This window comes from Megachile rotundata, chromosome 9 (genome assembly GCF_050947335.1).
Source record: "Megachile rotundata isolate GNS110a chromosome 9, iyMegRotu1, whole genome shotgun sequence".
NCBI lineage: Eukaryota > Metazoa > Arthropoda > Insecta > Hymenoptera > Megachilidae > Megachile > Megachile rotundata.
The window spans coordinates 8,687,033-8,711,842 of record NC_134991.1 but is presented as its reverse complement, the minus strand read 5'-3'; the positions used below and the strand labels follow the sequence as shown (position 1 = coordinate 8,711,842).

The 24,810-nt window shown below is 35.8% G+C and overlaps 2 protein-coding genes across 3 annotated transcripts in view; both read right to left on the bottom strand.

Moving 5' to 3' along the window:
• Window positions 1-930: 930 nt before the first annotated feature.
• Window positions 931-6,665, bottom strand: LOC105663480 (PI-PLC X domain-containing protein 1). The gene is made up of 7 exons (XM_012292562.2): window positions 6,115-6,665; window positions 5,054-5,166; window positions 4,420-4,593; window positions 3,928-4,159; window positions 3,419-3,763; window positions 2,306-2,493; window positions 931-1,721 (listed from the first exon to the last, which is right to left on the bottom strand). The coding sequence occupies exons 2-7, from the start codon at window positions 5,103-5,105 to the stop codon at window positions 1,360-1,362; spliced, it is 1,353 nt and encodes a 450-aa protein (XP_012147952.2). The 5' UTR covers window positions 5,106-5,166; window positions 6,115-6,665; the 3' UTR covers window positions 931-1,359.
• Window positions 6,666-7,710: 1,045 nt separating this feature from the next.
• Notum (palmitoleoyl-protein carboxylesterase notum) overlaps window positions 7,711-24,810 on the bottom strand; it is a 42,368-nt gene continuing 25,268 nt past the window's right edge. The window contains exons 1-8 of one of the 2 annotated variants that reach the window (XM_076535284.1): window positions 22,801-22,957; window positions 16,927-17,290; window positions 14,974-15,034; window positions 14,577-14,800; window positions 14,082-14,291; window positions 13,445-13,721; window positions 11,288-11,598; window positions 7,711-10,484 (exon numbers count right to left, since the gene is read on the bottom strand). In XM_076535284.1, the coding sequence (XP_076391399.1) occupies window positions 10,147-10,484; window positions 11,288-11,598; window positions 13,445-13,721; window positions 14,082-14,291; window positions 14,577-14,800; window positions 14,974-15,034; window positions 16,927-17,290; window positions 22,801-22,809 (1,794 nt within the window). In that variant the 5' untranslated portion in view covers window positions 22,810-22,957 and the 3' untranslated portion in view covers window positions 7,711-10,146. Of the gene's footprint in view, window positions 10,485-11,287; window positions 11,599-13,444; window positions 13,722-14,081; window positions 14,292-14,576; window positions 14,801-14,973; window positions 15,035-16,926; window positions 17,291-22,800; window positions 22,958-24,810 lie in introns of those variants that run through there. The other variant, XM_012292561.2, reaches the window with a different exon arrangement.

Sequence of the window (24,810 nt, the reverse complement as noted above, 5' to 3'; positions counted from 1 at the left end):
TCCTAAAATTGCTAAAATTCCTAAAATTCCAAAAATTCAAAAAATTCCAGAATTCCCAAATTTTCAGATTCCCGGATTCCCACATTCCCAGATTTCCAAATTCCCAAATTCCCAAATTTCTCAAATTTTCAAAATTCCCAGATTCCCAGATTCCCAGGTTCCCAGATTTCTAAATTCCCAAATTTCCCTTAATTCCCTGAATTTCCTAAAATTCCTAAAATTCCTAAATTCCTAAAATTCCTAAAATTCCTAAAATTCCCAAAATTCCCAAAATTCCAAAAATTTAGAACAGTATCAAACTGAAATAGATTAAAATATAAAACTACCCTACTTGCCACACCCCATCTTCACCTCTAAGCTTAACAATATTTCACGGCTATTTTATTGAGTAATTAAATAGCATACCAGCTTATTACGACAGAATGAAATTTATAAGCTGTAAATATTGTTATAGCATACAATACTTTTTATTTTTATAGCCCACGTTTAAAAATGATACTACTAGCGTCATCTAATAATACATACTCGTATCAATGCAGAATTGTTCTTTTTTTTAAAAAATAATTTAAATGTTTGACTTCTGCAATTTGCTACCATGTTAAATGCGATTACGAAATACTTCTTATGTACTAAAGTGCAAAACTTATTGTATATACATATATTTTGCAGACGAAATAATTTTTTGCCAGTTCTACCGTTTGCTACCAGATGTCGCCAGTGATACTATTTCAAAAGTTATCGAATTCAAACTTTTAGTAATTTTAAATATTTTAAATAATTTGTACTAATAATATATGTACTTTGTATTAATATTAACGTATTAAAAAAAAATAAATAGATAGTAATAATAGGTATTATTACAGTGTAAATAGACATTCAGTTTCAAATTCATAGACTTACCAATATATCTGAAGCAATAAAATCAAGGGAATAGGGAATAAAAATATATTTCTCACGGGTACATGTATTGATATCTTCACTCACAATCACTTTTAATTTACATAATCTCGCATCTGTAATTTCCTAAAAATCTTAACATTCCATATCAAGATTGTAATTTATAATTTTCTCTAAATAATTTTTCCTGCGTCTCTAAATTTCCCTTCAATAAATAATTCTCCACCTTTGCACTCGAATAAAAGCTTCCGCAAAATAAAGATCGAAACAGCTAAGCAGAGAGCTATTTCAAGAGTTAAATACAACAAATGAATTACACGTTCGTTAAAATCATCATTTTACTCGCAGTCAGAGTCGAACGATTTACAAGCATTCGATAGAGTTCAGTTCTTCTCGCGTCAACGAAGCATCTAATCAAAAATTAAAACCGATCACGGAGTATTGACGAATTTATACGTCGCGTTACGAGCGCCATTGAGCGATATTGCTCTTCTTGATGTTCGCGCGTAAGGACACGTCGATCAAATTATTCCCGAGGAAAAAATCCGTGGCGACGATATTCGTTCCTTTCCACCATTCCTCCTGGAACTTATACGTGAGGTTTCTGTTTACACAATCTGCCATTTGCCGCAGGCTACCGGATAAATTGAAGATTATGTCCAACGGGTAGGGTGTTAATTCCGCCATCACCGCCCATAATGGGTTCTGACTGTTCCGGGTCTTTTTTGGACCCATGATAACCTCGTCCAGATACTTGAAAAGACCCTCCACCGTTTGCTGATTACCCCACGCTTGAGACATCGTTGGCCACAGCCAATCGTACTCTGAAATGAAAACCATCCGCATTTTATAAAATTAAATTCGTGAAATACGTCGGTTTTTGTCAAAATTGTGTTTCTGCAAGTGTTCTGTACTTTTTACATCAGTTGTGTAATATATAATATATATTTGAAAGGACATATCTTTGAATATATTTGCACTTGCATATCTTTTGATGTTATCCGATTATATTCAATCACTTTTGCTTCATCTTTAAATAATTAATTGTTGTAGTAATTAGTTAAATTCACGTTACATACAGTTTTGTTAGTGTCGAACAAAAATGCATTCTTGAACTTATTAAATATCTTAGGAGACCTATTAAATATCTTCTAGTGAATTAGGTTAGGTTAGGTTTATTATAAAAGTCTCTTGTATTAAAAACATCTAACTGAAGAATGATTATACAATATAAACTGGTAGCATTTAAATAAAATTTAATTTAATGTTTTTAATTATATTTGGTTTATGCTATCAACTTTTATTTTAATGTCTTAAGAATTCCTCAGAGTGAGTTATGTTTATTAAACTGAGTCAATAATTGACATAGTTTGTAATTTAAATAGTTTGTAGTTGTTCAAAAATTTACCGTTTACGGTGTGCTTATCGCCATAGCATATTATCAAACGTTTTCCTCCGGTCCAAATATCATTCAAAGTTGGACCCAAACCTTCGACTCCTCTATCAGGTTTCAGTATCAGATCTTCGAATTCTCGTAAGAGGATCATGGCCAGTCGCCGATGACTGCTGGGTCTACTCTCGAATCCCACAGGGAATCTACAACCATAATCGTTCTATATTGAATATCATCTGGCTCTGACCGTAAGTCAGTCGTTACTACGCTTTGCGACAGTAACTACCATTTGCACGGATCAATATTAATAGAATAGAACTCTCGTTACCTTGCTCAGTATTACGGAAGCAATTAGGGAAATTGCAAATGTGTTAAAAATAGTATGGGAATAGCAAATATTACGGTGGCCAAATAATTTTTTTTGTTAAAAGAAGAAACTTTTCTAAAGACGAAATTTTTTCTAAATACTAAACTTTTTGTTTAAACAACTTTTTTCTGAACTAAAACATTTTTCTGTGAAACACCAAAACACTTCTTCTGTAAGTGTTATCAACGTACACGGAAGTTCGTGTGAAAATGGCAATATAACGAGAGTCCACTAGATAATAGAAAAATAGAAAAATTGCTGGAATAATTTAATCAAATATTTGCGAAGATGCTCAGAAGAAATTCGAATACAGAAAAAGTAATTTTCTATATTTGCAAACGAGATTATTATTTGATTGTAAATTGGATAGATATTTTATAGTTAAAAAGGTGATCGTGAAAAATGCATTAGTACAAATTATAAACTTCTATCAGTAAAAATTAAAAATTTCTATCAGTGAAAATGACAAACTTCTATCAGTAAAAGTTAAAAATTTCTATCAGTGAAAATTACAAACTTCTATCAGTAAAAGTTAAAAATTTCTATCAGTGAAAATTACAAACTTCTATCAGTAAAAATTACAAACTTCTATCAGTAAAAATTACAAATTTCTATCAGTGAAAATTACAAAACCAATACAAATTACAAACTGTCCATATTTATCAGCTATTATTGTCCGAAGTCAATCCGCTCTACAAAATCTATTTTCCCAGCATTATCGATCCTCAAATCGACTACATTATTCCATATCGTCAATTTACCTATGGAAGTCCATGATGACCACCTCTCCCCTAGCGACATTCAGAAAGTTTCTCACGTCTTTGATGATCGCTGACAGAGGGGTAATCCGAATGATATCATGATTGATCCAAAATCTGCTTATGTTCTCTCCAATGGCGGTGCCGTTCGGGATCGAAGGATAATAACCTACCCTAAGATCCAAATACCTAATTCCGTGAACTAATTGCGTCCATACATCGCGATCCTGGGTAAGCAAATACTTTTGAAATGCATCCCTTCTTGTTAGATCGCCGTGTTTGTAACATCCTGAGTTATGAGTTCCCGGAATCATTAAGCTTCCTATTGGAAGCGGTCCTAGCTGTCTCCTGAATTATATCAAAAATTAAATCAATTTCGAATACTAGTATGCACATGCGATTCGTTATAAGAAAATCTGAACTTCAATTTCTGTTTTCAATTCGTCAATTTTGTACGAAAATAATAGTACAATTTTGTACGAATAATAGTACAAATTTGAAGTTAATATTACCTCAAATCGTACATCCATGTTGGCCAAATCTGTAAGCACGAGCTGACGAGAAGAGCACCGTCCATGTAAAGAGCAGCGTGGTGTTTCAAGCAATGAGGACCAGGAAGTGTGGCGCCATCTTTGTTGTCCCATCCTCCTGGAAGCGTTGGTCGACCGACGGTGATGTTTGTTCGGTAATATCCACGTGGATATTGCAACGATGTTAGTGTCAACCTGGGTTTGATCGTTTTGTCTAGAAATAAAATAGATGGTTGCGTCGACCGACATCGATTTAGCTACTTTTGAATTTGAAACTTGAACGATATCGAAGGGATTTCTGAGGAGCAAAGTGTTTTCCGTATGTGAATATATGTTTTTTCCTTAGGTGTTTTATTCGATAGTTTAATAAATTAATTTGAAGAAATGTTTGGTTTAAATCGATGTGAATAGGATTCGTCCTAATTCGTGAATCAGAAGTTACGACGTTCAAGAGAAGCAAACAAAACTTATTACTATGTGCTGGGTCAGCAGTGAACACCTTGATGGTATCTGGGTATCCTGTACTCGACGGACAATCGAGATCCCAATTTACTTCGAGCTCAGCGTCGATCACCTTGTCGCTTGCAGCGATCGGTCTCCACAATGAGGAGACTGTCAGCCATACTTTCCCGCATTGAGCTGCCAATGCTGGAATCATCAGTTGACGAGTTGACAGTAATCATTGTCAAAATAATTCACAGAACGGGAAATTTATTCGTTGACAAATATTAACTTGATATTAAATATTTATGTGTCTAGAATTTCATAATGCAGTAGAATACCTTATATTACCACTTCTATATCTAAAGACAAATTTATATTATCTGATATTCTATGACTTAAAGGTACACTAAACTTTAGTATGATAAGGCGTACAAATTTTTGTATACTTGTAAGTGAAAAGTTATTAATTGGCACGTATTATGAAAGAAGGATGTATGGATCTAAAATTTGAAAATAAAGAAACTCATCAACTTCAAATCACGACTTTGTTCAGAACGTTACAAAATAATATTATAATACAAGTCTTAATAGTAATGTTATTAATTATTTTTATGCGATAATCAGAAATTTTAGAAGTTAGAAGTTGAAAGCTGTTTGGACTCACCGATATCGCAGAACAAGTGAAGGAACAGCAACAGTGTGGTCTTCAACATCATCGAAAGCTACCTTGAACTCCCTCGAACAAGTCGCGTTTCAAGCCAACAAAAATCGGTCTACCTATATTTTTAAGAAAAACATTCCACATAAAACAATATCGTGTAATATTTAAATAACCCACAATTCGTGACATATTTCATAATGAATGTTTCAAGTGTCACAGGAATTGCTGATCTTTTCAGTCCTGTCCGTGATAATAAACATGTTAACGTTGCAGGTTTGTACTTGGAATTAGAAGTAGGTGTATTTCGCGTATGTGAGATATATGATTTGTACGTTTGTTCACACGTGTGAAATATAGTCTATATGTTTGTTCATACGTATCAGATAATGTGGTCTACACGCTGGTTCATGTATGCGAAATATAGTCTACATGATGATTCACATATATGTTGAAATGTGATTTATATGTTGGTTCATATACGTGAGATATGATTTATATGTTGGTTCATATATGTGAGATATGATCTACACGGTGGTTCACATATGTGAAATATGATCTACATGATGATTCACATATGTGAAATATGATTTACACGTTGGTTCACATATGTGAGATACGATATACATGTTGGTTCATGTATGTGAGATATGATCTACTCGATGGTTCACATATATGAAATATGGTCTACATGATGATTCACATATGTGAATTATGATTTATATGTTGGTTCATATATGTAAAATATGATTAATTTGTTGGTTCACATATGTGAGATATGATCTACACATTGGTTCACGTATGTGAAATATGATCTACACGTTGTTTCACATATGTGAAATGTGGTCTACACGTTGATTCCAATATGTGAATAATGATCTACACATTGTTTCACATATGTGAAATATGATCTACACATTGATTCACATATGTGAGATATGATCTATAGGTCGTTTCACATATGTGAATCAACTTGTCCCTCATACCAAATTCCACTATATCACCAAATCAGAAATGCAAACATAAATGATCCAAAAGATGAGAGCTGAAGCATCGATCGCACTTACAACTCGCGCGCGCACTTGGTGAGCCACTTCCGATCCAGGTAGCCGATCGCGTGGAGTACGTCGAGTCCCGGTTCTCCTTGGTCGACGTCCGATGTAGCATTCAGTCCCGGTTGGTTGTTGGTCCGTCGATGGGAGGCTAGCGGGTTCCGGTCTCAAGGAGATGATGGTCGCGATCCGCTTGGTCGGCGCATCGTCCGTGATCGCGCGACAAGCAACCAATTGTTTAGCGATCGAGAAACGAGTAGACGATGATCGATCGCGTTATCCCGGAGCAATCGATCCGATCCAGCCGTCCGTGGACAATCCAGTGACTGAACGATAGGGAACCGAACGACCCGTAACCGGACCAGTTTAATATAGAACCCGCTCTCGCTTATGGGACATTCAAGCACATTGTGCCATCCTTCCATCACTTCCTCGGACACGTCAATTGCTCGGTGGGGACCATACGTCCCTCCTCGTCGTGCCGACGATCAAACACACCGGGTTTTTCTTCGTTCAACGTTACGGTCATCCTATCGACTGCCGTCCACCATCGGGGGTCAGACCCGACCTGACCCGTCGGCATTAAACACCATTTCCTGCGTATGCCGTGGAATATATAGTTTCGAGACGACGGACGGACGGACGGAGAGAGGAGTGCACCACAAGCAGACGGGGTTAAGGGGGAGCGGATTCTGATTCTACATTGAATTATCACCCTCGCTCGGTGGGTCAACCAACGGGGAACGGGGAGCAGCCGTGAGAGCCAACAGGATGATGATTAGGTACAGGTGCAGCCAACGGGGTGACTCGATTTATCGTTACTCCCCGATTACACGCTGTATGCTACGAACGACTCGCATGATTTCCAGAGAAATCACGGATAACAGACGATGAATCAGAGACGATGAACGACGGACAATCGAGAGGATCATTCTGTTGGCCAATCCTGGATGACTCCCAGTTCCGCCGTTTCAACACTACGGGATTCTGTGATACTGTATTCCGGATAATGATGGACCGTAGCGAGTTAACGCTTTCGAGATAGCTCTGCTTTTTAATCTCTTTCAAAGGGAGATTAAGGAACCATAGTTGGCCCTGCTGACCGATACTGGACTGATATGCAAAAGTTTAACACTGCTAAATTTAGTCGAAGTCCTCAGAATAAGTGAGGTTTACGAATACAAATAATTTTTAATTTGTTTCCTCCTTCTTTTGTTAATCATTCGATCATATTAGATTTGATGTGTTTCAGAATCACATTCAGCGTGTTAATCTACTAACTAAGCGAGATTAATTTATTCTTCAACACGTAATAAGACATTTATCAAAATATCTTGACCCTCAAATATATTATTATGGTGAGATAATAAACACCAACATATATTATATAAATTAACGAAAACATTATTTAATTTCTTACACAGTACTGATTTTATTAACTAAACTATATTGTACTCTTATTTTTATTAAATCATCTCCATTATTTCTACAATATTTATTTATATTATCAGTAATTTCAAATACTTCAAATAGATGAATACTATACAAAAATGAATAATAATAAATACAGAAATATTGAGGTAAACGATGGAATAAAGTTTGCAGACAATATTGTTTAGTACAACAGATATACAATTTATTTACAATAATTCACGCGAGTACAAAATAACAATATTTTACGCGGACGCAAGAGACGATCGATCGTGGCATGTAAAAATAAATTAAACGTTGTCACGATCGTTCTACTAGTTACAATAAAAAAAGGGTCGATTCTCTTGGCCATCGCGTGAATTCTCTCTCTTCCACGTTAAATAAATAATTATTAGTCCGACAATTATATTACATAGATCGCTAGACGCGCTGTTTACACGCTCGTACTAGCCTATATTAATTACTCTTGCGGCGTTAAACTCTTTAATCGACGTTTATAGTACACAGAAGGACGTTAATACGATTTGATTCGTTGAGGTAGATAATTTAATCAGTCTATGAAGCTGCTTTGTCGGTCGGTTTGCTCGTTATTGACATCAATTCGCGAAACTCGGCTCCGTCGCGTTCTATTCAATCGAGCTGAACGTTTTGACTCGATTTGCCTTGTTCAATCGTCACGCACGCGGAATGTGCCAACGATACGATTAATTAATACTGAAAATTTTTACGTTACTATCACCTGTAATCGGTGATTGAAGTTTATCGAAGTTTACATTGCTTGCCACTCATCTAACACCTTCGCCGCCGTGATCAAATTGAGGCAATAGTAATCAATAATGGAAAAATAATGGAAATAATGGAAAGGTACATCGATTTAATTAAAGTCACCAACATTATAAAATAGCATATTGAAATGAAGTACTAAAAAGTTAATAATACCTTCAATTATGCATTTTATCGAGTGTGGCTGTTTCCAATATGGCGGCGAACGCGTTAACCCTCAAATGGCAGTAAACGGGTCTAAAGAAACAGTGAAGTTTAAAAACTGTATATTATATCATATGTTATCTCAGAAAAGACCCGGTCTTGTTATCAGAAGCTTCAAAATATATTTATGTTTGATAAGGGTTAATACTTGTGTATCCACCCCATTTTTATATTTTATGTTCCTATGAAAATATCATTCTTAAAATATTTTGACATCAATTTACATAGTCAAAATGACAGTTTTAACGTTAAAGTTTTGATGGTCCTCCATAGAAGTATAAAGTAAAAAGCAAGCAATGCATCTCGTAAATAAATTAGAATCAAATTAACAATCGTAAAAGTCGCTGCATATCGTAAGTACATGTCCATTTCCAAATTCACACAAATTTTTCGATCTTTCTTCTTTTTAACCCTAGCAACGTCCTCAAAGGGTTAAAAACTCGAATCTATTGAAACTTCAGAAGCAGCATGTTTCAAGAATTAACCTTTAATTCGAAATTGCTGTCTAAAGTATTCTGCGAATACAGGTACAGTTGAAGAGGGAAGATGGTTTTGGTAAATCGGAAGTCGAGCCTCATGGCTGATCATGTCATTCGGCAGTGAACAAATCACTCTACAAAAATAAGTGAATTAATTTATAACGACACGATTACGTGTCCGTTTGCTTCACTTACGAACTAGCAAATAAATTAGAGATACTCGGTTGTTCGTAAGGGCAAGTACAAAATTTACATTGGAATCTGAACGAAGATTCGAAGGGTGCTTTCGCGCGGACATTCGACAAAGTTCGGTCTCGTTTTCGGGTTGCGATGATAGTTCACTGGGAAACGAGAATCGAAGGTGCGCGATGAGGATCAAATCGATTCGATTGAAGAAGCTTGTTATGTGAACTCTATCGAAGTACAGGACTAATATTAATATTCTTTTTTAATTTTTTATGCAATAAAGATGGGGTGAGAGTGATTTTTAGCTGGTCTTGCAGGAGGTATTGGTTTTGAGGAATTGAGGATTTGGAAATTTGAGAGTTTGAGAATTTGAGGATTTGGAGATTTACAGGAAATTTTCAAGTTCTTAGTTTTCTACATTTCCAAATACCATAGTACCAAATTTCTACATTTTCAAATCCCTATATCCCCAAATTTCCAAATCTACAAATTCCTAAATTCCCATACCCTGAAATGTCCAAGTCTTCAAATGACCAGATCCTTAAGTATCCAACTCCTCAAATCTCCAAATCCATTTCTAATTTCCCAAATCCTCAAATTCAAAAAATCTCCAAGTCCTCAAACATCCAAAAGCTCAAATTTCCAATTTCTCAAATCTCCAAATATCCACAGATTTCCCGTTACTCAAATCCCCAAATCTCTAAACCTTCAAACTCCTAAACTCCCAAGTTTCTAACTCAAATCCCCAAATCTTCAAATTTCGAAAGAGTTCACAAGCATCCATATATCCTCAATTTCCCTAAAACCTCGAAGGCTTCTCGATCCAGAAGCATGTCACCGAACAGAGGAGAAGAACGCACGCTTCGCGTCAAAGTTTCATTCTTTCCCCACGTGTCGCGCGACGCCAACAGCAACAACAACAACGATCATCCGGTCAGGAATGCTTGCTGTCGAATGTTACGAGTTAATTGGCACGCTGAGTAAGCAAATTCAGCAGTTCGTCGTGATCCATGCTGTTCAACGTTTGTATATCGATGCCAAGTGCGTTCGCCACGCTCTTCATGTCGAGGCCGAAGCTCTTCAACAGCTCGATGAAGTCCATCTCCTCGCCGGTGAACGGATTGTGCAGCTTCGGGCAGCTGTGATTACACTGCGGCCAAGTGCAACGTTCGATTAACCGGAAGTGGCAGCCCTGGACGCACTTCCGTTTGCCAGATGGTATCACAGAGCGCTGAGGTCTGGTCCCGTTGAACATGCCCGTGTGGTTGCTGTCGTTGTTCTGCTTGTTGCCCTTACGACGACCTGAAACACCGATGAATTCCAAATTGCTCGATTACCTCTGCCATTGTTGTCTTTGAATATCTTGTTAATATTATAATCAAATAACAATTGTGTCTATGTTTCTGAACCCATGTTTACACATATTTGCTAATGAGCAAAATTTTAGAGCGAGATTTTAGATAAAGTTTATGGAAGATTAAAGTTGTTCGATGAAAAGAGAATACATGTCTAATATTGTGGTAGGTTGAAGTACGAGATAAAATGTATTTAATGTATTAGTTTATAGTTTATTTAGTTTGACTCTTTGCATACGAAGGTATTCTTGCTGTCGACAGATTAGCAACCCTAAAAGTTTGATGAATTTTTTTGTACTTATTTTTCTACCAATTGACAGTATTGCCTATTTCCATCGCCATGTTTATGCATCACGTGTATAACGCTATAAGTTTAAAAACCTATTATAAATTATGGTATTAAACAGAATGATGAACATAAAGAGTTAATAATTATACGGTTAATATATCTGTACAAATTAGGCATTTTGTAGTGAAATTTTAATTTGAAAAACATACGAAGCAAATATCTTGAAATACCTTGACAACTAATACAATCGACAATTAAGTTTCCAGAAATTACAAACTTTAATAAAAACAATTACAAATAATTGTCCACTTTCTCTTTTCGTCTTACAGTCCTTTTCTTCCTGATTGCCTTTAATATCTCTTCTAATTAAAGTAACTCATTTTTTTCTAATTACAGAGCACAACAAATAAAGTTATTTGAGTAATTCAATTGTTTTCCGTATTTGAGAGAATTGAAAGTACCTGCAGTCTTTCTACGTTCGTGTTTCTCCTTCTTCATCCTCGCGTCTTTGTTTCTCTCCCTGCGTCTACCTTTGTGTTTTCGCCTCTTCCTTTTCCTGTTTTCGCCATCCTGCACGGGGAAAATGGACGATTTTCCGCTGTTCGGATTGCTAATCACCTTTGGCGCAATCTTCTGGGACTCCATCGCGAATTCACTTTTCCCGCTTCTTCCTGGCTCGAAGGAAGTTCCGTTTCCCTTCGTCAGCCCGGAACGTAGCAGCTTCCGGAGCGACTTGGTGCACGGCTGGTTCGTCTCAATTGACGAACGAGTGCTGAAATTAACGAGGCCGAATCTGTCAGGCTCGCAGTTTCGTGTTAAAGCTTCTATAGGGGCACGTGATAATGAAATCGATCTTCGTTCATCGTTTTAATGAAGATACACATTCGCTTTTTATTCACGGTTCGATTACGTGACAAATACCAGGGTACCGTGAATATTAATTTTTTTTAATTTAAAGATGTGTTGATACTGTATTGTATTGAGGGAAAGTTCATGTTAAAAAAATTCGCTATCAATTTTTAAGATAGTAAACATTCAATTTTTAATATATTACAAAATTTACTTCATGATTTTTTATCTCACTCTTCATTTTATCTTCTGTTTCCCGAATGGAAATTTTAGTCATTCAATCAATATTTTTAGAACTTGTGAATTAATCCTAATTATTATACTAACATTTAACGTTGTAGCTTCCACTGAAGAGTAAAAATAAATAAGCTGTAATTTATACAGTAACTTTCAACAAGTTGTTTACAAAATATATCAAAAGTTACTTAAAGAAGCTACGAATAATTATAATGCATATTTCCATGCATATTTACTGATATTCACATTCAGATAAACACTGTTAGTAATGTAATCTATAAATTCCTAATTAATGACATAATCTCTGTGATGTGATTTATGGTGGTGTGATAAACGATGCAATCTATAAATCTATAAATTATCTCGTACGTTATATAATTTATAAACCTATAACCCATAACTGATGTAATCTATGAATTTACAATTTAATCCGCAAATGTAATCTAAAATTGCAAGTTTCGTGCATCACATGATTTGTGTTTATTTAACTGACCTTATTATGTGACGGCCATAAAAATCTGCAGTCAAATTACACATATGACAATGTAACCGTGATGTATAACCTATCATGAGACTAATTACATCTATTATAATGTAACGGCGATATCTGACGTATTGGAGGAGTTTTCTCTAAATAAAAGTTGTACTTGAATAAATTTGGAGAAGTATGATATGTGTGTGGATGGAGGATCATATACCACATATGACAATGATGAAAATCTAAAGTTTAATGAAATCTATTATAATTCTAATTACACTTGTGGTAACAGTGATATTTGACGTTTCAGAGTTGTTGTCTCCAAATGAAAATCGTACCTGAACAAATTTGAAGAAGTATGACATGTGTGTGGATGAAGGGTCATATACCACATATGGCAACTATGAAAATCTAAAGTTTAATGAAATCTATTATAGTTCTAATTAAACCTATGTCAACAGTGATATCTAACGTTTTAGAAGTATTTTCCCCAAATGAAAGTTGAACCCGAATAAAATTGAAGAAATATGATACATGTGTGGATGGAGGATCATATGCCACATATGACAACCATGTAAATCTACAATTTAATGAAATCTATCCTAAGTCTAAACCTATGTCAGCAGTGATATCTAACGATTTAGAGGTATTTTTCCAAATTAAAGTTGTACCTGAATAAATTTGAAGAAATATGATACATGTGTGGATGGAGGATCATATACCACATATGACAACCATGTAAATCTACAATTTAATGAAATCTATCCTAAGTTTAAACCTATGCCAACAGTGATATCTCACGATTTAGAAGTATTTTCTCCAAATTAAAGTTGTACCTGAATAAATTTGAAAATGTATGATGTATGTGTGAATGGAGGATCATATACTACATATGACAACCATGAAAATCTACAACTTAATGAAATCTATCCTAAATCTAATTCAACCTACATCTACAGTAAAATCTAACGTTTCAGAGATATTTTCTCCAAACGAAAGTTGAACCCGAATAAATTTGAAGTATACATGTGTGGATGTAGGATCAGATACTCACTCGTTACGACGAATCCCGAGGGGCATTTGCTCCCAACAATGCAACGCCTGCGCCAGAGAAACCTCGTCTATTTTGACCAACTGCCAATCTCTCTTGGTGAGGACGCTGTGACTAATGCAACTCGGGGCAAAGACCGCGGAAACGTTTTCGAAGGTTTGCCGCAGGCTGTCACCCATCTTGTGTATGTAATCCCATTGCTGCTTCGTCACCGGTGCACCCACATTGTCGGCTGACATCTGAGCCTCGTCGAACAGCCATTGAAATACGAATAGGGGTGCTGCGATTTTTCCCAGAAGCAAACATTTCCGTTAGTTTACCGAACTGTTGCATTCTCGTTTTTTGATGTTATTCCTTACTTTTTAATTCAAAATTTTCAAGATTTCATAAACTTCGAATGATATAAGTATTATATAATATTCAATTGCATGTTGAATATTTAAGGGTGAATATTTTGTTTCAAAATGAAAAAATTTGTTTTGTTTGTTTCAATGAAAAAAATATTAATTTTCAGATACAGTAGACAAGTTATTAATTCTAAGACACAGTATCATTATACATAATAGAATTGTTAATAAATAAGATTTAAGTTGTATCAAAATTTTGTTTTGGATTTGCAAAGTGAAGGTGAACAAATTACCAGTTAAGGTTGGATACAGCCTGTATCCGAAGAAGCATCTCCAAGGTTCGTTCGGATGCTTGACTATACAATTATGAGGCATCCGAGCCTTCCAGAACTCCATCCCCTTGCGAACAGCGTTGACAGGCGATAAACCGTTAGGAGAGTAGGGTGCTCTGTCTAGAAACCACCCCGAGTCGCAGACACCTCTTATCGCAATGTGTCTTAAACCTGTACAAACGTCAAACAGAATACTTAAACTTGTACTTTTCTATTACCCAAAAATCTATAAGACTCAACATATTTTCAGCACAAAAAGTATCAAAGAAATATTGAGAAAAATTCCATGAACTTTTTTATTAAAATATTATTATTAATATTATTAAAATATATTGGTTCATTTTATGATAATATTACTGGTATTTAAAATATTAAGTAAAAAATTTTATGTTGTGAAATACCATATTTTTAAGGGATGATTGAGCGAGTACATGAATCAATTGGAAGTTGGCTCACCTAATTCATGGTGAACTAAATTGTGCACGTGATCCAAATTCAACATTACGCCGGTACCGCCCGCGCTGCTGCCAGCTAAAAGAAGAGAACTAGCATTTTCGAGTCCAAGAGGGATGAGATCCCGCACTACTTGCATCACGATCTCCGACCCCATGAACGAAAACATGTCACCCGGTGAAGTTCTGGTACCGCTCCAACTGTCGCTCGTGCAATAAGGAACGAACCTGCAGAAAAGAAAATCTGTTCGTTACGAAAATTTGATCGTTCACAGTCTTGAATTTTTAAAAACATTATGCAAATTTTTGTGAAATATAAAGATTTGAAATATAACACATATTAATATCGTTAAATTTATTGAAGAGGGTCAAGAATGTCTGCCAAGATGGACAATACCTACACGTGATTCGCGTTCCACCAGAATGGATTCTCTTCCGGATTTGCCGACAAAAGGCCGCCAACTGTAACCATTGATAATTTTTGGATTAATCTTTTGCTGTAACGTTATAGTAGATTCTCGTTATATTGCCGCTTTTGTGTGGATTTTGTATATGGAAATTTTGTATGGGCACAGGTTGAATTACTGTGCGTTAAGTTCCTATGCGTTAAATCCCGGCGCATTAGATTTCTACGCTTTAAATCTCTACGCGTTAGACTTCCATGCGTTGAATCCCTACGTGTTAGATTTCCATGCGTTAAATCCCTACGCGTTAGATTTCCACGCGTTAAATTCCTACGCGTTAGAATTTCCATGCGTTAGAATTTTCACGCGTTAAATTCCTACGCGTTAGATTTCCACGAGTTAAATTCCTCCGCGTTAAATTCCTACGCGTTAGAATTTCACGCGTTAAGTTCCTACGCGTTAAATTCCTACGCGTTAGATTTCCACGCGTTAAATTCCTACGCGTTAGATTTCCACGCGTTAAATTCCTACGCGTTAGATTTCCACGCATTAAATTCCTACGCGTTAGAATTTTCTCGCGTTAAATTCCTACGCGCTAGAATTTCCACGCGTTAAGTTCCTACGCGTTAAATTCCTACGCGTTCGATTTCCACGCATTAAATTCCTACGCGTTAGAATTTTCTTGCGTTAAATTCCTACGCGTTAGATTTCCACGCGTTAGAATTTCTACGCGTTAAATTCCTATGTGTTAGATTTCCACGCGTTAGATTTCAACGCGTTAGATTTCCACGCGTTAAATTCCTACGCGTTAGAATTTTCTCGCGTTAAATTCCTACGCGTTAGATTTCCACGCGTTAAATCCTTATGCATAAAATTTCCACTCATTAAATCCACACGTACCAAATTTCTACGAGTTAAACTTCCACGTGTATACCAATGCTTTAAATTTCTATACATTGTACCACTACACATTAGAATTCCACGCGTTGTATTGTCACGTGTTAGATTCTTATGCGATCGATTTCAACTCGTTAAATCCCTACGCGTTATATCACCATATGTTACATTTCCACGTGTTGCGTCGCTACATTTTCACACGTTAGATGCCGATTCATTCTATGGTCACGTGTTAGTTCTATCAATATTGGCAATTCTATTGTTGTCTACAAATATAGTTCTGTCGACAATATAACGAGAATCTATTGTATTTATACTATCATAAAGCATGGTATAGTATTGATTCAGATATAAGTATCAGTTTCATTAAAACTAGTTATGAGGTATAGACACAAATAATGTATAGATACGATATAGAGACGCATAAAGAAGAATGACGAAATAGAGAATGCACATACATATGTAGAGACAATATATGTATGTACACGGTATAGATACAATGTATAGAGGCAATGGAGATATACAGACAACCTATAGAAACAATGAACTTTCTTATAATTAAAGAACTAATTGAAAGATTGAAAGGAACCTTGAGAGACAGAATCACGTGCCGCGCCCCATGAAACACCAAAAAAGGAAATATTTAATTCTTATAACACCAACAATAGCCACGTAACCTTCATAGGTAAATTTCGAAAAAAATTTGCCGGTTTAAGTCCCAAGTCATTTCGCGTTCCCCGAAGTGTGTCGAACAGCAGGAACCAGAACAATGTGACGTGCCGTCACGTGTCGCGTAACACGTAGAAAAGATTGCGGAACCCCGTAGCACGGAAGCGTTCGAGAAAATGTCGTAGCAAATAGGCAAACGAGAAACTTCCTTTCGAACGTAATACGCATGTGCTGTTTACACGATCTCTAATACTTTAAAGAAGTCTTCTGCCTGCTGCGGTTAAATCGTGTCGAAAAATACGTAACTCGAGAAATACATTGAAAACGCAGTCGCATACTTTTCGTATCCTATCAGATAGCCAGTGTCGAATTATAGATACCTACCGTCGCGTGTCTCAGGCCACTGAGTCGATGTCATCAGATGCCTCAACCTGAGCCACCTGTTCCTGCAGCTCTTGTGGTCGTAGCAGTACCAGCCACCTTCCAGGAAAATGATCCATCTCTTCGATCCGTGCGACTTCCGTAGGTAAAACCCTGCCTGCGATCCGTCATTGCACGTGATCGACCTGTTGCTCAGGTAGACCCTCTTCAGGCCCCGTTGCTCCTCGAGACCGTACTTCTCCAGGATCTTGATCAGCTTCTGGATCGTGTTGCTCTGGATCGAGGAGCCGGAGGACACCGAGACGGTATTCGTAGGCTTCTCCTCCGCGGCTATCGTCAGCACCAGAGCCGTCAGGCACACCGAGATCTGAGAACAACCGGCAAACGTCATGACGAAAGATGATGAGACTGATGGCTGCGGTTTCACCATTTTTAACGGGTTTCAGGTTTACGCAAAACTGTAGGTTGATACGAGATATGTGTAGCGATTGTAGAGGTGGTCTGATTGGACTAATTATGGGATTTTAGGATTTTGGAACTTTGGGATTTCAGATATTGTCACACATAACATACTTAGATATTTTTACTGTAGGTACATGATACGAGATATGTGTAGCGATTGTAGAGGTGGTCTGATTGAACTACTTATAGGATTCTAGGATTTAGGAACCTTGAGATTTCAGATATTGTCACACATAACATATTTAGATATTTTTACTGTAAGTACATGATACGATTTATGCGTAGCGATTACAGAGCTGGTCTGAGTGGACTGATTATGGGATTTTGGAACTTTGGAATCTTAGATATTGAAACATATAAAATATATAGATATTTTTAAACGTATAATATCAGCTTAAAAATGAGGACATTCAAATTTTGAACCTTCTGAAAATTTCGTGAATAATTTCGAAATATCTACAATCTGATGAAATATAAATGAGTGACGTAAGTTTGTTCTCATCAACCTGACACCCATCGAGTCAAGTTAAAAGTGGAAGCTCGTTCACTTCGTGAAATGTATTTACTTAACAGGTTGAATAATAGTTCGGTCATTTTGAAGCTCACGATGAAGAGCTTATCTCCTTCGCTTGCAATTTCTGCTCGCTCGGCCGCGCTATCTCGCCGCCTCATTATCATAGGCTACACGGTGATTAACGTACTTAGCCGGTGTTTCCAGTTTATAACTCGGCCCCACAGCGTCCCGGACAGGATTCTCGACCTTCGTTAATTCGATTCCCGACCGCATGCTCGAAATTCGACTTTTTAAACGGTGTTATCTAGTTACCGTCAACGCGAACAAAAGTTCCTGACAAACTTTTACGGCTGTATAATTGTTCATGATTAAAAGTCAAAACATTCATAGTTAAATCAACAAACTTTGCTGTATTTTGTACTGTATCATTAGCACTTTGCACTCTGAAAGTTTATTTTGCTGTTTAAAATGTTTCGAAGGGGACAGTGGAGTGTAAAGTGTTAATTTAATTTGAAAAATGCAAAAATACTTTAAAAATATCTACTGCTTGGAAAATTTTTGCATTCAATTTTAATGTGCTTTTGTAGCAGGTTTATTTATATAGAGATTCTTCTGGATAGTCAACGACAGACGGGATTGAAATATACATCTTAGAGTTTTTTATTCTGGACTTGCTATAGTGATGTTCGATTTTATTAAATTTTTTACCGTCCAATTTTTAATTGTTCTACTCGATGTGATTCAATTTGGCGCAATTCAATCTCACGCGATTCAACTCCAGACAAATTCCATCCGAATTATTCAATTCGATGGAAATTAAATTCTACGTTATTCGATTCGATGGACATTAAATTCTACGTTATTCGATTCGATGGACATTGAATTCTACGTTATTCGATTCGATGGACATTGAATTCTACGTTATTCGATTCGACACAAATTAATTCAAGATGATTGAATCCCTCACAATTCAATTCCACGCGATTTAATTCCACGTGATTCGATCCCACATAATTCAACTTCACATAACTAAAATTCAACGCAGTTCTACATTATTTATTTCAACGCAATAAAATTCTACATTATTCAGTTCCATTCAATTTGTTTCTACACTATTTAACTTGCAACCCTTCTTTACTCTTGTTCTCGGTTCCAAAATATATTCACGTGCCACAAAATGTCTGCAAATTACATGTTTTCGTTTATCAGCCTAACCGTTATGACTGAATGAAAATATGATGCTTGAAATATGCTCCATAATTCGTCGAATGTGAAATAAAATACATAAATAATTACATTCAAAAAGCGATGAAAAACATAGGTGTATACAGTGATGTTCACAAAGCTGACAGATTAACTTAAATTAGTTAAACGATTAAAAATAACCTAAAAACAAGTCGATAGTATATTCATATCTCAAATATTCACAGATATCTCCTAATTACACCCTACCTATTAACCCATCATCCACATATGAAATGTACACATGTGATCCCAATATACTCGTATGAGTACAGTACTAAATTTTATGATATGAAGAGATGTACTATTATTTTTATTATAACAAAAGGTTTTATTTGCTCAATAAAGTTGTATTGAATATCAGTACAATCATCACTGCCCTTTTTTCCAAAAAACAAATGCTCGTGGAAACAAATGGGTTAACGCATCCATTTTCCATCTGTACTATTGTTTTCCCTAAAATACACCTATACTCTACTCAACATCCTATACTCTATTATATTCGTGACGGAACTGTAGACATCTCTAATTAATTTCGCACTTTTACAATTTTTCGATTGAATTCGAAACGTGACTCCATCGCGGCGCCACTTTCATCTGTTCGCGGCGGTGCGTATTTCGTTCCACAGGCTCTTACTCCGTGCAACTTCTCTCTTCTTGTTCCCTCCTCTTCTTCGCCACCTCTATCACGATGTCGGCTACTTAGGATCAAGTTCCAGCTTCCAGGACGGTAGCCGGCGGCGGAAACACCTCGGAAACAGAAGCTCGTTCTGCCGGCCAGAGAGATGAAAGGGAGCCGCCCAGCTGTGGACGCTGGAAAGGAGAAACGTTGTTGCGACGCAATTATGATCGGGCATAATGGCCCACGAACACACCGGATTGCCTTTGGAGCTCGTATCGAGCCACGCCGCCGGGGAGAAAGAACCTCTTTTTAACGGCCATATCCGTGAACACTACGATTCTGATGCTATATCCTGTTTATTTGTGCGGACCAAGTAACGGGTTCCGCCTTTTTTCTTTTTACTGGATTTCTGTTGGATACTTCAAATTGTACATTGTTCAGTCTAACGTATTCTTGCAAATACATTGTCAAGTCTAACGTATTCTTAGACAAATATATGGTATAGCTCGAAGAATAAAATGGAGTAAGTAGATTCTCCGTTTATGGTCAAGTCTGTCGATAATTTTAATCGGACTCTTCAATTAGTTGCATAAAGTGATTCTGGTTATATGACTAGCTCACTTATAAAACGATATGAAGGTAGATATAACTAAAACAAACAATATAACTATAACAGACAATTTATTGGTCATTGATTTGAACTCGCGGTAGAGTGAGGTTAGAATCTATCACTTTTCGTCACCTCAAGTCTCGAGAACGAAATAAATAACTTAATATTGCTGAAGATCATATGACTAAATATTGAATATTTATCTAAATAATGAACATTGACAAAATCGATCAAACATCATTTTTATTAAATATTTTTATCAAAATCGGTGACCAAATGACTGACGTCTCACAAGACGCCATTTCTGACAACAATGTTATTCTTATGCTACTGAAGATTCCTTGCATATTTATTAAAACCAGCTACAACTTACTGAGAATCACACATAAAAAGCTAGCTGATAAGAGTTAATACAATCAAATCTTCTCACATTTATTTTCAATTTCTGCATCTTCCCACATTTTTACATCCCAAAAATTTAGTCTTCATTGTACTACAAATTATATAGTCTTCATTTTACTAAAAATTATTTAGTCTTCATAGTACTAAAAATGATTTAGTCTTCATTGTACTAAAAATTATATAGTCTTCATTGTACTAAAAATTATTTAGTCTTCATAGTACTAAAAATTATTTAGTCTGCATTGTACTAAAAATTATATAGTCTTCATTGTACTAAAAATTATTTAGTCTTCATTGTAATAAAAATTATCTAGTCTTCATTGTACTAGAAATTATTTAGTCTTCATTGTACTAAAAATGATTTAGTCTTCATTGTACTAAAAATTATCTAGTCTTCATTGTACTAAAAATTATTTAGTCTTCATTGTACTAAAAATTATCTAGTCTTCATTGTACTAAAAATTATTTAGTCTTCATAGTACTAAAAATGATTTAGTCTTCATTGTACTAAAAATTATCTAATCTTCATTGTACTACAAATTATTTAGTCTTCATTGTAATAAAAATTATATAGTCTTCATTGTACTAAAAATTATTTAGTCTTCATTGTACTAAAAATTATCTAGTCTTCATTGTACTAAAAATTATTTAGTCTTCATAGTACTAAAAATGATTTAGTCTTCATTGTACTAAAAATTATCTAATCTTCATTGTACTACAAATTATTTAGTCTTCATTGTAATAAAAATTATATAGTCTTCATTGTACTAAAAATGATTTAGTCTTCATTGTAATAAAAATTATATAGTCTTCATTGTACTAGAAATTATTTAGTCTTCATTGTACTAAAAGTCATTTAGTCTACATACTACTCAAAACTACCCTAAAGGCAGCCTTATCTATCGTTCAGCTAATTATCCGTCCACAATGTCGCAGCAAGACATTCCTAATCCAATCTCCGTTAACTGCAACTAATTCGCACAGTATCTTCGTAGAAAACTAGCCAGTCGTAAATATCATTTACACGGGACTGCAAGTTAGATGGAAGGTTCAACACGATGCTCGGAAACGGACGTTTCACGGTCCGACGATTGTCGATCGCGGAAAAACTCGGGGCCGACGTTGGTGAAAATCTGTCCCAGCGGGTTCCTGGAACACGATTCCGCCCTGTCTCGTTGCCGATTTTACGATCAGCCTCGCCTCGAAGCGCCGTCACTGAGAAACCGCGACGAATTCGAACTTTCGGGCAGATCGTAAATAAAATTCACGACCCGGAGTCCTCCCTCCCACGCTTTGCGTAACCGCTTTATTATGCCGTAAATCAAAGTGCCCCGGGTGCACGGACGCCCGAGGGCACAGATTTCACGTCGATCCGTATGTTCGTGAAAATTCTTCGGAACAAAAAAGGGAAAATTGTAATCGGTGAAATACCCTTTGGACAACGATACTTGAAATTTGGTTGGTTTTTTACAGTGTCAGACGCATGCATTTTGTATTATGGTAGTAATACATTCATGAAGGTAAGGTAAATTATTAATCATTAATGACCAATATTTAAATTCGTTATGTATGTCAAATACAACGATTATATGTTAAATACGGTGGTTTCGCAATTATTAATTTATGATTCGATAGGTGTTAATTATAATTATATTAATTGGTATTAGAAGGTGGTAGTAGGTGTTGATAGGTATGTCATGTATTCAAAATTGATATCTGTTATCAAACAATTTCTGATCTAAAATATAGTAAAATATTTTATCGTATAAAAAAATCTTGTTACATAAAAATGCCTATTTTTAAAGGATCAGATTCTTAAATGAACTTAGACAACTTAGATGACTATGCAAAGTGGTTTCTATTTCTAAGTTTACGATTAGAATTGTTTCCTCTTATGCTGAACTTTTTAGAAGAAATGTAATGATTCATTTAAAAGTTAATAAAAATTTCCAATTAGAATATTTTCCAGGTTTTTAAATGCATCAATAATAATAATCTAAAATACATTGGAGATTATTGTCTTACCTTTCTCATTACGTTCCAACTGATCTAAAGTAAAACAAACAGTGAACAGTTGATAATTGAAAAGTAAATACTTGATCCAAAGAAGAATGTACAGAAGAAACTGAAGAACAGTGCACTACGTGTACCTATTAACACGAACCACTCAACTCTGTGCTGTTTACAGGTTACTATTGATTTGAAAAGACTTACAATAGCGAGCTGTCCGTACAAATTGTATCAGGGGATCAAAATATTATAAGAAAAATCTTTTTTATCTTTCAAAATGTAATATTGGTATGTTAGGCTTGGAAAGGTCTGTTTTAAAGCCAGACTTGTCAATGGTAGACATGTCACATTGTAAGTTAATTTAAACTTCGTACACTGGTAGTCGTATGTCAAGCTAGTTTATAATGCAATAAACAGGTACATCATTTATTTTATAAACAATTACAAGAGAAGTAATTTGGATATTGACACACTTGAATATTCAATCACACATTGGATATTAAATGACAGATTTAAAAATTGAGGGAGAATTATTTTTTCACAACTTTTTGTCAGATAAGTACTTGTAAAAATCAAATTATGATAGTTGGGTAATTAGAGGTATTTGAGGGACGTGGAAATATGACAATTCTCTCATTTAGAAGTTTTCGAAAAAATATGTTAAAAAAGAATATATAATATGAGTAACAAAGAAATGACATTTATTTAATCAAGATATTATTAAAAATAAAAACAGTAGTTATCAATATTCTCTTGGATTCTAAGGGTTAAAAATTGAGAAAACACATCACATCAAATCTACTGTAAATATCACAAATTTCTTACATCTACATATAGCGACACAATCACATCAGATCATATTCACATCAACAAATGAATGAAATGAAACAAATGATCTCATCTAAGAAAAAATGAAAACGAGCAAATGGTAAAAATTTCGCAAGGGTGTGAAATCAACGAGTCCAGAAACCATCGTCATAATCTACTTTCATCCCTTTGAATTTATAATTCCACACCCTCCGCTCCCTAAATCCACGTATAATTCGTACTCGGTTTTCAAAGAACGAGTCCCGGTGCTTACGAAAGCCTCTCCCGTCGCTCTTGCTTCGTCCGATCCCTCTGTTTCGCATTAGGGGGTGTTCTGGGCGTGAAGGTGTCCGTCATAATTTGCCACCCGGCGCATAATCCCCGTGACAAAGGCCGACAAAGTGACGGCTGTTACTAGCCGACCACCCTCTTTCAGTCTATTCGAGCTGCGGAGATTCCGGTAGCAGGTAAAGCGTTCAAAGATTTCGGGGTTCCGAATCGGATAGATGAATCACGACGCAAATAAATGACCACTTGGAAGGTGAAGCACTCTCTCGCTTCCTTTATGCGTCTCATCCTTTCTTCATCCTCTATTTGCGTTATTATTTTGATACGTCATTCACTGTTTTAACATCTTATCAGTCGAACTTAATATGTTAAAAGAGAACTTGAAGAGATCAAGTGCAATTAGCTTTACGCACATATACCTTTTTAATAATATCGAACTGGGTAAATTTGTCAAGGTTAATTTTTTATTACTGTAACAAACAAAAAGCAAATGAATCTCAAAAGCAAATTAATAAATATAATTGTAGGTTTCAATCTTTGAACATTTGCAGCATGCGCTCATTCTTGCCGAGATATAAAAGTTTAAAGATCAACTTCTGGATTCTTAATACTGCTAACCAGGATAGAGGAAACTGCAGGGTTAATCTTGCACGAATAATTAACTGTTTAATTGCAGTTTAATATATCGTACTGGTAATTCAGATATTCATGAAACGGAGACTACTTGGCGGTTTAACATTCAAGCGTTCCCTTCCCGATGGAAAGAATTTAATAATCGCCGTGTCAAAGATTCACCTCCGCCATTCGACAGCTGTCGATATTCCAGAAATCCCTCCCTTGCGCTACTTCGCCGAACGATTCCACTATACAGATATCGCCATCGAATTTCTCCGCGCAGAAAGTCGCTTGATCCGTTTATCGTCTTCCGTT

Excerpts from the sequence above, each read along its gene's own strand:
- LOC105663480 (XM_012292562.2), bottom strand. The coding sequence starts at position 5,105 with ATGATGTTGAAGACCACACTGTTGCTGTTCCTTCACTTGTTCTGCGAT. Across the intron at positions 4,594-5,053 it reads TCACTTGTTCTGCGATATCG|CATTGGCAGCTCAATGCGGG; the intron begins GTGAGTCCAAAC and ends TGATGATTCCAG. Across the intron at positions 1,722-2,305 it reads CGATAAGCACACCGTAAACG|AGTACGATTGGCTGTGGCCA; the intron begins GTAAATTTTTGA and ends TTTTCATTTCAG.